The sequence below is a fragment of the Zonotrichia albicollis genome, chromosome 10 (genome assembly GCF_047830755.1).
Source record: "Zonotrichia albicollis isolate bZonAlb1 chromosome 10, bZonAlb1.hap1, whole genome shotgun sequence".
Taxonomy (NCBI): domain Eukaryota; kingdom Metazoa; phylum Chordata; class Aves; order Passeriformes; family Passerellidae; genus Zonotrichia; species Zonotrichia albicollis.
Window position 1 is genome coordinate 2,378,272 of NC_133828.1, and position 17,275 is coordinate 2,395,546.

At 44.5% G+C, this 17,275-nt stretch overlaps 1 protein-coding gene across 2 annotated transcripts in view; it reads right to left on the reverse strand.

The window, feature by feature from the left end:
- EPC2 (enhancer of polycomb homolog 2) overlaps nucleotides 1–17,275 on the reverse strand; it is a 48,466-nt gene that overhangs the window by 19,050 nt on the left and 12,141 nt on the right. For both annotated transcript variants that reach the window (XM_074547844.1, XM_074547845.1), the window contains exons 2-7: nucleotides 12,902–13,061; nucleotides 6,134–6,279; nucleotides 3,102–3,308; nucleotides 2,383–2,531; nucleotides 2,058–2,190; nucleotides 965–1,153 (exon numbers count right to left, since the gene is read on the reverse strand). In XM_074547844.1, the coding sequence (XP_074403945.1) occupies nucleotides 965–1,153; nucleotides 2,058–2,190; nucleotides 2,383–2,531; nucleotides 3,102–3,308; nucleotides 6,134–6,279; nucleotides 12,902–13,061 (984 nt within the window). The remainder of the gene's footprint in view (nucleotides 1–964; nucleotides 1,154–2,057; nucleotides 2,191–2,382; nucleotides 2,532–3,101; nucleotides 3,309–6,133; nucleotides 6,280–12,901; nucleotides 13,062–17,275) is intronic.

Consider the following 17,275-nt stretch of genomic DNA (forward strand, 5'->3'; position numbering starts at 1 on the left):
AAGATGGAGGAATTGGGGCGTGTCCTGTCCTTCTTCTTCTTCTTCTTCTCCTCCATCTTCTGTGGTGATGGTGGCACTTTGGGATTGGTTATCACTAAAAGTGCACCGGGCAATAAGAATAAATGGTATTGGGGAAAAATGATAAATATTGTACACGTAACTTTGGGTATAAAGATAGGTGACCGCCCGGAGGGCAGGGAGTGTGCTCATGGCTGGCTGCTGAGCAGAGCTCTGTCGGGCCGAGAGAAAATCTTTTAGATAAACAATTAATAAACATAAAAACCGAAAGAAGAACTGAAGCCTCTTCTTGTCCTTCGATACGTGGGCTGTCCCAAGGCCACTCCGGGCCTTTCCAGGCCATCCAAACAGCCGCAAAAACCCGACAAAGAAGAACAGGACACGCCCCAATTCCTCCATCTTACTTCTCTAAACCCCCCTGTACAGAAATCCTAAACCCTGTGTTTCACTCTCTAATTAACCAATCCCTTCACCATTCACCCCGGTGAAACCCTCCTGTCCTCATACAGGTGTCGTCTCCTGTGTAGGATCAAAGTGCAGCCACCAGACACTTCTGGAACATTCCAGGACTCCCGAGCCCCCCAAGGGTGCTCTCGGTGGCACCTCAGTGCTGAGGTGCTGAGATCCCACACGCACTGGGACCTGGGAACACGGAGGGTTTGGCTGCAGCAGCTGCCCCAGCGCCGGAGGGACTGAGAACAGAGCAACCACCCCCAACAGAGACTTTCTGATTTTGCCATCTTTCTCAGAGCGGTGTCACCTGGTATTGTTCATTTTGTGTGCTGGGGGTGCTGTGCCTGAAATAAACAGGTTCTTTCCACCTCTCTCCGAGGAATTTTTTCCCGAACCGGTTGGGTTTTGCTTTCTGCTTTCCCTCCTTTTGCAGATTCTTTAACAAATTTGCCCTAAACCAGGACACTTGTGCACACTGAGATTTGGGGGTTACCTGTGGGAACTCATCCTCATCAGAGCTGTGGAAGTCGTACTGTTTGATGTCACTCTTGCTGAGCACGGGCAAGGGCTCAGCCAGGGGCTGAGGGGTCACCACACACTCCAGCTTGGGCTTCTTCAGGTATTTCTTCTTCTGCCGGACCACGTCGGACACCTCCTCCTTCAGGGAGGAGTGGTGAGGGTGCTGCTCGGGGAAAACAAACACAAAATCCCAAAAATTAAACCATCAGTAAATTTCATTAGTTCAAGCCGGGCTGTTTGTCTGCCAAAGGCTCTGCAGGTGTTTGAGACAGGGAATGCAGAATGTACTGAACACATTGAACGCCAGAAGCTTTGCTGTGATTGTTTTTACAGGGATTTATTAATAATCAGAGAGCTCTCCAGCCATGGCACTGCCTGAGAGGCTCCTCACTCTGCACTACACTCTGTGTATTGTCATTGAAATTCCTCTCCCAATTATTTTCTGAGATCTCATTTCTCCCTGGCACTTTCAATTTTCTGAACTGCTCGGACATGTTCAAAAGAAACAATTTAATTTGTTTCCTGTTTCTCACAGAGCTGACACTTTTGAACAGATGTGATGGTATTTGGGTTGGCTACTTAAGATTTTTCTCACATAAACCCTCTGCAGTGAGCAATTATTCCATCGATACTGAACTGTCCACTTGAACACAAATGTTATTAAACTTCAAAGCTCCCATTTGAAAAGATTATTTCACTTGCAAAATTCTCCATTTGAAGGAGAAGCAGCAATGCAGTTTTAAAAGTGTTGAAATTTACCCTGGATTAACACCCATCAAATGGAGCTGGGCTTGGGAAGCAGAGGAGGAACAGAGGAATGCCAAAATTCCGGGATGAATTCCAGGCTCTGTGTGGAATTCTGGCACCACTAGGTGTCGCAGGTGCTAAATACAAATTTCCACAGGTCTTCAACTCTCAGCCTCACCCCCAGGCATTTTAACTCCTAATATTTCAGGTTATTTCTTCAGAGACAGGTCTGAATTCAAAGCACATCCAAAGGGATGATGATCCCAAAGGAATGATGATCCCAGGAACAAGAGATTCATGGCAGGGAAAAAAAATCTCACCTTAACTTTACATTCTTGAACTTTGTGGTGGCTGCCATTGTGGAGAGATGATGGAGTTGTGCCCAGCTCTTTGTCAGGTCTGTTCAGCTTCACCTCATTGAGGATTTCACCTCCATAATCACCCAAATGGTACCTGAAAAAAGCAGAATTGAAAATATAGGGCTGCATTTCCACTGGGAAGTGTCTGAGAGACACAAACCAGTGTCTTCCATCCTCTTCTCTTTTAATTTTTGAAGTTTATGCTGCTACAATAAATACTGAGAGATGATTTCAAAGCCATTTAAGGAAAATTTTAAACCTTGGCTTTTACAATCTGGGATTTTACCTTTTCTCCACAACTTCCAACGTTAAATGCAACAGCTCCCGCTTTGTTTTCTCTCTCCTCTTGATCATCTCCAAAATTGTTATGGCTCTGCTAAACTCCCTCCTTAATTTCAACATCTTCTCATAAGATGCTTCATCGTTCTTTCGGTTCTGTGGAGAGATGAAACCAATTTTTAGTCCAAAGCAAAAGCCGAGAGGCCCAAACTACAAAAATAAAGTTACATAATGCTGCTGCAAACCAGGCTCATGAGGACACTCCAAAGCAGCTTTTCCTAAAGCAGATCCTACTTGGCAAACAAAGCCCCAAAAAGCAAAAAAAAACCCAGTTTGAAGAGTGAACTGAGAAGAACTTTGCATGTTTTGCTCAGATTTGTGATCAAGCCAGTGGAAGTTTGTCAGAACAAGGAATTCAAGTCTATACCTTGATTCCACACACAGTAAGGCTGTGCAGGTGTGATTACAGATTTCCTGGTTCAAATCATTCCGTGCTACAAATACAAAACCTGGGAATTGTTTCCCACAGAAAGGAAAGCTGCCAAGCCAGCAGGTTAGGTTGTTTGTGTGCCAAGCATTGCTCTGGGTTTCAGCTCAGAAAATGGATGGACATTATGGAAAATGGATGGACAGTAACTCGTCCCCTGCAAGATGCTGGACAGGGATCCAAATTATCCCTACCAAGGGAATAATGTACAATTCCAACAGCAGAGCCTGCCAAGTCACCTTTCTGGTCTGCATCTTCTCAGTTCTCCTCCTGAAGGCCACGTAGGGGTCGTTGTTGGTGGAGCCATCCCTCTTCTCCTGCTTGATCTGCGGGATGAGCGAGGGCCCCCGGCAGTTCTTGCGCTTCCTCACCCAGTAGTCATAGACAGCCTTGATCAGGTAATCGTCCTCGTTGAGCAGCAGTTTGGCCTCCTGGAGGGTCACCAGCTGCAGGGGAACAGGGACAGCCAGCTCACATGGGGCTGCAGGCAAAGCCACCACACTCACACCCCTTGGGCACACTTGGTTGTGTTCCGGCACCGGAGTAAGGGGATGAAAAAACATTCATGGGAATTGAAGTCACCAAGTTTGTGCTCCCAACTTTGCTGAACCAGCAGCATCTCCTTCATCCAATAGTCTAGAATCCCATCAGTCTTTCATCAATCTGAAAACACTTTGAAACAACTACAGGTACAGGATGAGAGAACTTACTGCAGTCTGCAGGTCATGATTTGGGAATCACAAACAAAAGAAGTTTCTTATTGGTTAATCTTTATTAATGTGTAATTCTTTGCAGTTGAATGTTGATTCCCCTAGAAGCCAATTTATTTCTGAATTATTTTCCCCCCAAATGTTTACTTTGTGATAGAACAGGACAATGCCCATCCCTGTTCATTCCAGCCTGGGGACACAAGGATGTTCACTTGTTTGCTGAGTTATTTCAGTAGGTGCTAGTTCTACACAGATCACTTACAGATAAAAAATAAATCTGTGTTCAGCTTCTTATATGGAAATCAGACTCGAAATAAATGCAAAAGTATCACTAAAAAGTACATTAGATTAACAGGCTCATATCATCTTCAACCCATTCATTAAACAAAAAGAAAATAGCACTTAGTATTACTTAAAAAAAAAAAAAGGCAGCACTTCATCTGCCCCATAATTTGAAAAATAACAACTGAACAACTTAATTTGCACTTTTGCAACGTGTCAAACTTTAATCTCGTCCCTACGTTAGGAGAAGCAAAAAAAGGAAACAACACATTTTGGAAAATAAGGAAATCCTGAGTGTAACCATGGCTACTCTGCAAGTGCTAGCTCCAGCCCAAGCAGAATAAAACCTTTGCAATCTGTGGTAGAATTTAAAAAGCACTGAACTGTTCTTTTTTAAAAGAAGGAAAAAAGTATTGCTTAGAAATAATTTCAGTTTTGTCTTTTGTTCCATTTTTCCATGAACATATTTCTTATAAAAATATAATAAATAATTTTTTAAAAAATTACAATGAAAAACATAAAAATTTTTTTACAAAATCACCTCAGCCTTGTGTGCACAGCTGGGAAAGTGAAGCTGAGCCTGTGTTTGCCTGCAGATGCAGAATCCTGGTAGAAATGCCCAGGAGCAAAGCCTGGAACCCCTCTGGGCAGGGAAGGCATTCCCAGCAACATCCTAAATTTAATATTCCAGGGATCAGGCATTTATAAATTTAATATTCCAGGGAATTGGGAGCAGCACCCAAACCCCACCAGCCCTGCCCTGCCCAGGCCCCAATAACCTGCAAGAGCTGCTTGTGGCTACAGAGAAAAACTTGTGCTCTTGTAATATTTTATTTTTGAAAAGCAGCTTCAAATCTTAAATTTAACTTAAACCAGCATTAGAGGGGTGAATACTGAACATGAAAAGTGAGCACTAGAATGGCCTGAACTGAGACCCAGAACAGAGGTGAATTTATCAAAGCTCCAACAAGCCCAAGTGCATGTTCAACAAGTATCATCCAGTGTATTCCCTATTTTTCCCTTCATTCCCATTTTCTTAGCATAGTAAGAAATTTCTGCCTTTCTGAAGTTGCTCTAAGACAGAGAAAAATTCAATATTTTGGCATTTTAACAGACAGCACTGAACTAAACCAGGTTCAGGAACTGAGGCAGAGCCATGGATCCCACAATGGATTTTTCCATCCCTCCAAGTCTCACCTCACTGGGCAATAACTGCCCCTGCTCAAACCTGATTTCCACAAAGTGATCCCCAGATTTAGTTTTGCAGTGAATATTTTGGGTTTTTTCACTCCCACCAAGTCTCACCTCACTGGGCAATAAGTGCCCCTGCTCAAACTTGATTTCCACAAAGTGATCCCCAGGTTTAGTTTTGCAGTGAATATTTTGGGTTTTTTCCCTCCCACCAAGCCTCACCTCACTGGGCAATAACTGCCCCTGCTCAAACCTGATTTCCACAAAGTGATCCCCAGGTTTAGTTTTGCAGTGAATATTTTGGGTTTTTTCCCTCCCACCAAGTCTCACCTCACTGGGAAATGACTGCCCCTGCTCAGACTTGATTTCCACAAAGTGATCCCCAGGTTTAGTTTTGCAGTGAATATTTTGGGATTTTTCCCTCCCACCAAGTCTCATCTCACTGGGCAATAACTGCCCCTGCTCAAACTTGATTTCCACAAACTGATCCCCTCAGGTTTAGTTTTGCAGTGAATATTTTGGGTTTTTTCCCTCCCACCAAGTCTCACCTGATTGGGCAATAACTGCTCCTGCTCAAACCTGATTTCCACAAAGTGATCCCCAGGTTTAGTTTTGCAGTGAATATTTTGGGCTGTAAGAGCCCTCTCCAGACACTGCCCTCCTGGAACACCTCAGGTTCTCATTTAACACTGGTACAGGTTAATTCTCTGTCTGTGCTTCTAACCCTCAAAAACCAACCAGTGTCAAATCCAGCAGAAACAAGTGTACCAAAATTTGGATTTTTGGTTTGTAGCCATTTCTGCACCTCCTGATCATCACAAACTTATTCCATACCAACTGTGCTGTAACAAGCTGTGTCTTTAACACATTGTGGTCAGGAATTAAAATTTAAAATCAATCCCTGCAACCCCAAAAGCTCCTTCCCCACCAGTTTGATGTGAAGTTACCAATATTGACACAGGAGACAGCAATGTGATTTCTGTGAAACTGCACACTCACACAAACACACTTCTCCTGCTAGCAGGAAATAAAACCAAGCACCCCCCAGGAAAGCAAAACCTCCATTTTATGATTTCTTCCCCCCATACCTGACTGGAACTGGCTTTTTCGAGCCTGTCAACCATTATCTCAAACTGCAGTGGCTTGATTTCCATCTTCCTGTTCAGCCTGTTCAGAAGGGTCTCATCCTCAGAGTCCATATCATAATCTGGCTGCTCATTGTCCAGATTAAAGGCTGCAACACAAGAAATTGAAATGCTGGGTGAGTAACACACTCTGGGCACACAGAAACCAAAAATGACTGAGCAAATTCCAGCCCTTCTCTGCCAGAACACTTTTTAAATGCTGAAAGGTTTCCCCAAGTAACACACAGCAGGGAGAAGTTGCTTGTCTCCAACTTCCAATATGGAAGGAATCCCAGAAGTTTCATTTGAAGGGGTGGTAGGCACAGAAACTTTGATGTATCTTTGCAAAACAAGAGTAAAGATGCTTAACAGTACTGATATAATACAGCTCCTCCAGAATATCATGGTAGGACAATAAGAACCAAGACCATTTCCAATCAAATTTCAGATTTGGAGAAAAAGCATTTACACTGAAGTCTCAATATAATTTTTGCTGCAGATTTTTAAACAGTACACCAAACCTAAAGTGTTAAAATATTTAACAGACTAAACTTTTTCTGGTTTTATGTAACTGTGGAAATTTCAGCCCAATCCTATGGCAATTGTTACTTCTCCAAAAGCACCTCAGCTGTGGATGCAGAGCCTGACAATTCCTTCAGACACTTCAAACAGTCAGTTCTCATGTCTTTATTACTAATTGTGCTAATTAATTTCCATACTTGACAAAGTGCCTGGTGCTACTAAAAGCAGAAGGAAGTTCCCATTCAGGTAACACAACAGGAATAAAACTTTACAACAAATATGAGTGAATTGCACATGGCAGTAAGAGCTGTTAATAGAAACATGAATTGTACACCTAATAAAACCCTGAAGGGGTGACACAGCAGGAACAGTAACTCCACCAGCACTGCAATACCAGCAGTTATAGGCCTGATGAAATATCTTCTATTCTTAACAGACAACCAGCACTATCTTATCTCCATGCTCTTAACTTGTGGCTATACCACGTGCTAATTTAAAAACCTCTGCTGCTGAGCTGCCCTGTGTGCTTTGAGGGCATCTTAAAACAAAAACTTGGCAAACCAGAGGCAAAAGAAAACCCCTAAAAAGTCTTTAAAATAAATCCCAGTTTAGACAGGTGGTCAGCAGTGTCCTTCCACACCTCAGCCCTGCCCAACACCACTCTCTCCCTGTGAACCAGTGCAATAAATGAGCTAAAGCACTACCAGTGTTTATTTATTTATTGGTTTATTCAGACACAGAAACTCAGCCAGATGAGGCTGGGAAGGGCTAAAAAGCAGCTCCTCAGCATCTTCAGCTCGAGCTGGTACCTCTGAGAGGAGACACTGCCCAGCTGTGCCACAAGAGCTCTCTGACCTACCACACACTGTAACAATTCATTTGAGGAGAAAATAATACCAGGCTGTAAGCATGTGTCAAGAAGTGCTGGCAATATGAATTCAGTAATACAAGTTGCATGGCAAGTTTATTTCAGACACTGTCACTGGGCATGTGACCAAGGGCTCTCCAACAATTCACTGTGCACGAGGCTTCAACTGCAGCTTTCAGCATCACATCTGCCTCTCCAGCACATCCCTGCTCACACGTGGGCTGGAAACCATTCAAGTCCACAAAAAGCTGGTTTGCCCTCAGGCAGATGTTGGTCTCACATCAGAAAAGATGTCAGCCTATTTCCTGTCAGTAGATAATTCAATAATCCCCTGAGGACAAAATGTTTCCAGGCAGTTTTTCCAAGCCAGGATATCAGTGAGCAGGAGGATGTGGGACAGAAGATGTGATGTTGTTCACCTGGAAGTTGTGAGCAGTGCCAGGAAACTTCCTTTCATTTCCACAGTGGGAAATGAAGAATCACTAAAAGGTCCTAAAACCAGGATCAAGTGAGAGGCAACCAGGAGACACCAAGACAAGCAAAAAGAAAACAAAAGCTCACAATTGAATCAAAAGTGCCTGAAACCAGCAATCACCCTCAGGAGCACACAGTGGATATCAGTGATGGTCTCCAGTGTCCGGTTTTCGGCTGTTTGGAGGGCCTGGAAAGGCCCGGGGTGGCCTTGGGGCAGCCGCGTTTCAAAGGACGAGAAGAGGCTTCAGTTCTTTTCTCGGTCTCGGTGTTCATTAATTGTTTATCTAAAAGATTTTCTCTGGCCCGACAGAGATCTGCTCAGCAGCCAGCCATGAGCACACTCCCTGCCCTCCGGGCGGTCACCTATCTTTATACCCAAAGTTACGTGTACAATATTTATCATTTTTCCCCAATACCTTTCACCCTTATTGCCCGGTGCACTTTCAGTAATGACCAATCCCAAAGTGCCGCCATCACCACAGAAGATGGAGGAGAAGAAGGACAGGACACGCCCCAATTCCTCCATCTTACTTCTCTAAACCCCCCTGTACAGAAATCCCAAACCCTGTGTTTCACTCTCTAATTAACCAATCCCTTCACCATTCACCCCGGTGAAACCCTCCTGTCCTCATACAGGTGTCGTCTCCTGTGTAGGATCAAAGTCCAGCCCCCAGACACTTCTGGAACATTCCAGGACTCCCGAGCCCCCCAAGGGTGCTCTCGGTGACACCTCAGTCCTGAGGTGCTGAGATCCCACACTCCAGGAGGGAGGGCAGCTCACTCCTAGAGCCCTGAGTGACCTCATGGTGCTCCTCAGCTGGAAGCAGGGCTCCCTCCCTATTTCTGCTCACTCCTTTGATAAACATTCAAGATAAGATAAAAGGTATCAACAGGTACTTGCCATCACCAAACAAATCCAGTCTCATTTTCTCAAACAACCCCCATCACTCCTGTGAGAACAGCAGCAGCCTGGTCACACATCCCACTCCTCATGCTTTCCTGCCACCAGCATGCTCTGTTTGCTGTGCCCTGTGTTTATCAGTGCAGCTCCTCTCAGACAGGGGGGTTTACATGGATGCAGGGACAGCAGGATGTGTTTCTGTGCAGACAGGATGGACACAAGCTCCCAGCAGCCAGGGAGGTGTGAGGGCCTCAGGAACTGCAGGGCTGCCACTTCTCCCTTGGAGTTCATCAACCCACAGCTGGATTGTCATGGAAGCATCCTCCTTCCCAGTGTCCATTTTTCATTTACCACTCCTCAAAACAATTTCAGCAACATCCTCAATCGCCACTTCTCTTCTTTCCCCAAGCACTGAGTGCACTGCAGTTGCCCCAGAAAAAGCCATTTTCCACCCAGGAGCTGGCTCCCAAAGCCATCCCAAGACCCAGGAGTTTCTGTGCCACGGATCCATGGATCCATCCATCCCCAGTCCTGTTCCTGCCCTGCCAGGGCAGCTGGGGGAGCTGCTGGGGAGCCAGCCCAAGCTCCAGCCCACATGGACACTGCTGCCAAATCCTGGGATATTCTTCTGATTTAGGGTGAATCCAGACCTTCTCTTCCAAAACACCTGCATTTCTACAGGGCACTGTCAGATCCCAGCTGGGGAGTTTCTCCAGGAATGCTCAGGATTTGCTGCTGGTGCATCCCAGTGATCCCAGCTGGGGAATTTCTCCAGGAATGCTCAGGATTTGCTGCTGCAAACACAGCATCCCAAAAATCCCACCTGGGGAGTTTCTCCAGGAATGCTCAGGATTTGCTCACTGCTGTTGCAAACACAACATCCCAAAAATCCCACCTGGGGATTTTCTCCAGGAATGCTCAGGATTTGCTGCTGGTGCATCCCAGTGATCCCTCCTGGGGAATTTCTCCAGGAATGCTCAGGATTTGCTGCTGGTGCATCCCAAAAATCCCACCTGGGGATTTTCTCCAGGAATGCTCAGGATTTGCTGCTGGTGCATCCCAGTTGGGAAGTTTCTCCAGGAATGCTCAGGATTTGTTGCTGGTGCATCCCAGTGATCCCAGCTGAGGAGCTTCTCCAGGAATGCTCAGGATTTGCTGCTGGTGCATCCCAGTGATCCCAGCTGAGGAGCTTCTCCAGGAATGCTCAGGATTTGCTGCTGGTGCATCCCAGTGATCCCAGCTGAGGAATTTCTCCAGGAATGCTCAGGATTTGCTGCTGGTGCATCCCAGTCATCCCACCTGGGGAGTTTCTCCAGGAATGCTCAGGATTTGCTGTGGCAAACACACCACCCCAGTGATCCCACCTGGGGAGTTTCTCCAGGAATGCTCAGGATTTGCTGCTGGTGCATCCCAGTTGGGAAGTTTCTCCAGGAATGCTCAGGATTTGCTCACTGCTGCTGCAAACCCAACATGCAGCTCCCACCCACTCCCAGCAGTACCTGCCCCAGGGATTTGCTATTTTGTTTACCTGAGCTTGCCCAGGAGCCAGTTTATACCAACTCACACAAATGCAATGTGTTTCCCAGTGAAGTTCCACTCAGCTGGGTTTAACCTGTTTCATTCAGCTAACTAAACTCAGGCTGTGGTTGCCCACTCGTGCCCTCCCTGCCCATAAAACACAGCCCTGCCACCCCTGTGCCACAGCAGCCACCAGGCCTGGGCACCAAACTGACAAACACTGAGGGTCACCCAAGCAAAAAATGAAACAGAAACCTCCTGCCAAAAAGTTCCTTTCAAGGATGACTTGAGTTCATTCCCCACTTAATGAAAATTGTTTCATTGTTTCTGACTCATCTTCCATCCCCTTAGCTCTAATTTAGGTCCAAGTTTATCAACTCAATCTCTTTGCTAATTATCAATAACTTTAGATGCATCTCCATGTTATTGATGCTACAAAATTCTTGGAAAATTATGAAGCATGCTGGAATAATTTTAACAGTTCAAGGTTTTTTCTTCACATTCAGCTCAGCATCACCTGTGTTGGTGCCACTGAGGTCAACCAATAACTGGAACTTTGCTTATTCTCAAATTCCAGCCTTTACAAATAAATGAACTTTTCTCTGCTTGGAATCACTGATCCAAAAATTGAATGTAAAAAATATTAAAATTTTAGACTACCAGAATCCCAGCAAAACATCATTTACCAGAAATACCCCAAGTAAGTATGGATTATATTATGTGTCCTCCTGGCATTTTCCATCAGTTTACATAACTTCCCTGGCCAAAGTGGGGATTGCTGCTATTTGTGCTTTAAGATTAAAACACAATTTCTAAGCAGTTTATGTAGCATTAAGTCCACACCTAGTCCATCCAGAATATGTGGGAAAAATTATCTTGGAGCAGTATCTGATATTTATCTTCAGCTCAAATACCTTCTGTACTCTGTCCAGAAAGACTGTGAGTCTGCACAAGACAAAGAAAACTTTGGCATAATATATTGAACATTTTTAGACATGTTTATTAACAGCATTCACAGTGTTTCTGGCAGTGTCCAACAAAGAACAGAATAAAATACATTCCTCCACAGCAGCTTGGTTTCAGTTCACTCAGCCTGCCTTGCTTCCAGGTTTGTTTCTTTTATTAAGGAAAAAAAAAATTCCTTTTAGTTGATTTTTCTCCATCCTCTATGGTCTCTGTTGCATCACAGAGATTTCATTCTTTCCAAAATCTCCTATTTTGTAAATAAACAGTAAAAATTGGGCATTTCAGCACACTGGTGAGAAATGATGCAATAAATGAATCAAAGGCTTTGCTACAAAGGTAACTGCTGGGAGGAATCCAAGTGCCCAAATAACCCCCTGATCCACATCCTGCAAAGGACAAACATCAATTGTGTGCCAAGGAACAACTGAACTGCAAAAGTGTCACTTGTCAACAGAACATCAACCAAAAGAAATGGCAGAATTCACCCACAGCCCACAAGCTTAGATTAATGAGATCTTGTAAGACATAAGCTAAGCTCATGCTGAATATTTAGTTTTATCTATAAAATAAACTCAGAGTTCTCTGCTGGAATGGAATTGTTCAGTTTTAGCCAAACTCAGAAGTGAAGAAGAAGCCTGAACCCCAGGCTGCACAGCCAGAGCTCTGCTATGAGCAGCAGCACAAAGGCTGATTGCATCCCAAAAACCCTTCTGGTTTGTGCATCTGCACTTTCAGAGACCTCTGGAGTGAACAGGTGAGCAGGAAAAGCTCCCCCTGCTCCCAGCAGGCAGCCAGGCCTCGGTTACTCCTTCTCAGGACCAGCAGGGACAAATCACAAAGTGAGGCTGCCTGACAATAATGCAAACCCAGAGCCAGGATGAGGCTGCACAGGACAGAGGCAGCAGCAAAACCCCCACCACCTTCAGCAGCAACTCAAATCTTCCAGAACTCAACCAGACACTGGAATTTACAGCTATAAATGGATTTCTGAGTGCTCCCACTGCAGCAACTCTGAGCACAAGACAAAGGTATTGCAGTGACCTGAGACGGTCACTGTGGTGAGAGAAGGATGAGAATCTTGTTCCTTGATCAGAAAGCTTGATTTATTTATATCAAATATATAGTACATTATAACTATACTAAAAAGAATAAAGAGAGAGCTTGCAGAAGCTGCTAAGCTAAGAATAGAACAGAAAGAATGAATAACAAAGTTCTGTGTGCAGGGAATCTGTCTCCGAGCTTGCTTCTGTGATTGGCCCCCAATTAGAAACACAGAAGATGAGCCAATCACAGGGGCACCTGCTACATTTCACAGCAGCTGATAACCATTGTTTACATTCTTTTCTGGGGCTCTGCTTCCCAGAAGATGGACAAATGTGAAAAAAAATATTTCTATGAAAAAATGTCTGCGATAGAAAGGTTCCTCAGGTGAAATAAGGAGGGGCTGGACAGACCCCACAACCCTCCCAGTGCCTGAACTCACGCTGGATGTGGATGAACTGCTTTGGCTGCTTGAACTCCCCTTTGTACAGGCGGTTGTAGTAGTTGACATTGCTCTCTGCTTCAGGGACTGGGATAACCATGCTCTCCTTCTTTTCTCTGAACACTTGCTGTGCTGAGATGGCCCGTTGCAAATGATGTTCCTGCAAGGGGAAAATGGGAGAGGTCATTGAAATATCTGCACAAAGTCAGGTCATTGAAATATCTGCACAAAGTCAGGTCATTGAAATATCAGCCAGCCTCTCCTGCCACTGTTCTCCTACAGGATAACACAGAGGCTTTGCAGGATCCCTGTTCCCAGCTGTGCTCTCCTTCTTTTAGAGTTCCTGACTGATGGGAATCTTCAAACTGCACTGAATGAACTACAAACAGATGAAGAGAACTTTGTTCAGACACAGCCCACACCTTCCACCAGACTGGGAAAAAGGCAAACATTCAAACTTCATAAAATAACCTCAGCAGAAAATTAGGGCTGGGGAAAGCCAGACCCACCCAAACCTGTCAGAAATAACACATATGCAAGATCAGGCCTTTAAAGTCAAAAGAATAGCAAATTTCAGCATTCCTGTCTCCCCAGCAGCACTCACTGGCCTGCTGTTGGGAGTTTAGCAAGTTAAGAGCAACAGGAAGAAGAATTCTCACAGAATAACACCTGAACAGCGAGGGCTCCCCAAACAGGCATCCCTTCATTTTATCCTTATGGGCCACAAGTCACAAATCCCACAGAATCACCTCAGCTGAAACAGAGATCACAATAAATGTAGCAGTTCACAAAGATTATTCCCCACATAATTGTATTTGTTAATTTATTAATTAGCTCAGTGACAACCAGCTACTGCTGCAAGTCAGAGCTAAAAGACTTTTCATGTTAAAACTTAAACCACTAAAATTGTCTCAGGCCTTCTGTGTGTCAGGGAGTGCCATTCCTCACCAGGACTGACCTCACACCCTCACAGCCCTTGGGGAAAGTGAACAACCAAGTTCTCCAAACCCAGTACAAACTGAGAAAAGTGCAGCCTCCCAACAGATGAACCTGGAGTGAAGGTTTCATCCTGCTTTTACTGCTCTTCCCCAAAGTCTCCCAGATTTGAGGGGAGGGAGGGAGAGCAGAATATCATCAGGAAACCCAAGCTCAGCTCTGTCCCAGATCCATGGGACCTCCCCAGCCATTCCCACACAGCCCACAGCTGGAACAGCACTGGTTTGAGCAGGGAAAAACACACACACAGACACACAAAAAGGATTTGCTGCTCCCTTTGGCTCCCCAGGGTGCTTCTCCCCACGGTTATAACATTCCCAAGAGGGCAGCACCAACACCAGGAATGGGAAGGTGCCAGCACCAACACCAGGAATGGGAAGGTGCCAGCATTGAAGGTGCCAGCACCAACACCAGGAATGGGAAGGTAATGGGAAGGTGCCAGCACCAACACCAGGAATGGGAAGGTGCCAGCACCAACACCAGGAATGGGAAGGTGCCAGCACCAACACCAGGAATGGGAAGGTGCCAGCACCAACACCAGGAATGGGAAGGTGGCAGGACAACACCAGGAATGGGAAGGTGCCAGCACCAACACCAGGAATGGGAAGGTGCCAGCACCAACACCAGGAATGGGAAGGTGCCAGCACCAACACCAGGAATGAGAAGATGCCAGGACAAACACCAGGAATGGGAAGGTGCCAGGACCAACACCAGGAATGGGAAGGTGCCACCATTCCAGTGCCTGCCTGGCACTGCAGCCTGGCACACACAGCAGTCTGGCACTCCATACTCTGCTACCCACTCAGAAATTCACTCAACAACAAGATTTCCTCCTCTTTAATTCTACAGAATGGTGTTTTTAAAAAGGGGGAGTGAAAGAAAACATTAAAATATGTAAATGATAGTTAATGAACGATCCCCTTTTAAATGTTCAGATTTCCAGCAACACAAATCATGCAATTGCTGCAGGATCAGAGCAGCTCTGGGGATCTCCTGCAGCAGATGAAGCAACATTCAGTCAATCAGGCTCCCAAGTGAGTGCTGTTAGAATGAAGACAAGCATGCAATGCTGGGATCTGCCTGGGTTACTCCACACTGAGTAAATCTGTCACTCCACCATCCCAACGTGTCTTGGAGAGCTTGGCAGTGCTGAGCAATTCAAACCCCAGAAATGGTTTCATTGCTGGGCACCAACAGCCCAGCACTGCTGGTGATAGTGGAACCCTGGAAAAAGTTAAAAACAGAATCTAAAATGTTGGGCTTTGTGCTTTCCCTGATCAACTGCACCTGTGTAAGCAGTATGATAAATTATATAATTGTTAATGTGATGATTGTTTAGTAATTAAAAGTAATTATTATATAACCATAAGAAGAATAGTGAGAAACTATGTTGGAAATTCAGAGAGGGGCTAAATTGATGTATACATTAGAACAATATAAGTTGAATAATTAACATGAAAGTTATGTAAGGATAGAGTATAAAACATGATCATTAAATATATGGTTGGAGTCAGATTTGGGGTGAATACACCCCGATTCCCAGAGCTCTCAATAAAAAATAAAATCCCAATAAAATCAAAATTATAAAATTATAAAATTAATAAAATTAATAAAAATAAAAAATAAAATCTCAATAAAATCCCTGTGATTGTGTGGTTTTGAACACTGGAGGGAGGCTGTGAGGTGCCCAGAGCACCTTTGGGAAGTGGAATTGAGATGATTCAGGATCAGAGTTCCCAAGGAAGGCTGACATCAGGTGTGAGCTCTCATTTCACTACAAAAAGCATTGGAGCAGAACTCAGCTCTCAAACAGAGATTTCAGCACTGCTGCTGTCACTCCTCAAACAGCACAGCTCCAAAACACACAGATTGATTTGCTCTGCAAATTTTCAAATTAGGGGGGAAACCTCTCATCTTTCTGCTGAGCATCAAGTCCAGGAAAATTTAAACTTTATACCAACCATGAAGATTTTTATACAAAAGCTGGGCTAATTAAATGGATTTATTAAACCTGAAGCAGTGTTTTTACTGACAGATTTATTACCAATACAACTTTTGGTCTAGTTTCACTTTTTTCTGATGGTTTTTGAAACACACACAGTATTTTAAGGCCACACTTTGTTCGATGCAAAGGTCTCCCACAAAATAAAGGAGCAAACAGAAGGTGCTGCCATGGGAATAAAAAGGAGCCCTGACAAAGAGTGATTACCCAGTAATTCCTTCAAAAGCACATGCAGGCCTTGCTCTCCAGCATGAAGACAAAATTTCAAACAAACACAGCTTAGACTGGGCTGTTTCTTCAAGCAGCAGCATTAGAGAGATGTAAATGTTTAGTGTGTGTAACACTGCTGCCTGAGCACATTTACACACTGACCAGAGCTGCTCTGAACCTGAGACACTGCAGTCCTTCCATTTCTCCTTAGGAGGGGAAAAATCCTAAAATTCCTGCAATCCTGTACATTTACACACTGAGCTGCTCTCTGAACTCCTCTGAGACACTGCAATCCTTCCATTTCTCCTCAGGAGGGAAAAATCCTAAAATTCCTACAATCCTGTACATTTACACACTGAACCAGAGCTGCTCTGAACCCCTCTGAAACAACACAATCCTTCCTTCCATTTCTCCCCAGAAAGGAAAAAACCCTAAAATTCTTGCAATTCTGTACATTTACACACTGAACTGCTCTCTGAGCTCCTCTGAGACATCACAATCCTTCCTTCCATTTCTCCTTAGGAGAGGAAAAATCCTAAAATTCCTACAATCCTGCTATATTTACACACTGACCAGAGCTGCTCTCTGAACCCCTCAGACACCACAATCCTTCCTTCCTTTCTCCCCAGAAAGGAAAAAACCCTAAAATTCTTGCAATTTTGTACATTTACACACTGAGCTGCTCTGAACCCCTCTGAGATACCACAATTTTTCCTTCCATCTTTCCTCAGGAGGGAAAAACCCTGAAATTCCTGCACTTCTGTACATTTACACACTGAGCCGCTCTGAATCCCTCAGACACCACAATCCTTCCTTCCATTTCTCTTTAGGAGGGGAAAAATCCTAAAATTCCTACAATCCTGTACATTTACACACTGAGCTGCTCTCTGACCCCTCAGACACCACAATCCTTCCTTCCATTTCTCCCAGAAAGGAAAAAACCTTAAAATTCTTGCAATCCTGTACATTTACACACTGAGCTGCTCTGAATCCCTCAGACACCACAATCCTTCCTTCCACTTCTCCCCAGAAATGAAAAAACCTTAAAATTCTTGCAATTCTGGTACATTTACACACTGACCAGAGCTGCTCTGAACCCCTCTGAGATACCACAATTTTTTCCTTCCACCTTTCCTCAGGAAAGGAAAATCCCAAATTCCTGCAAT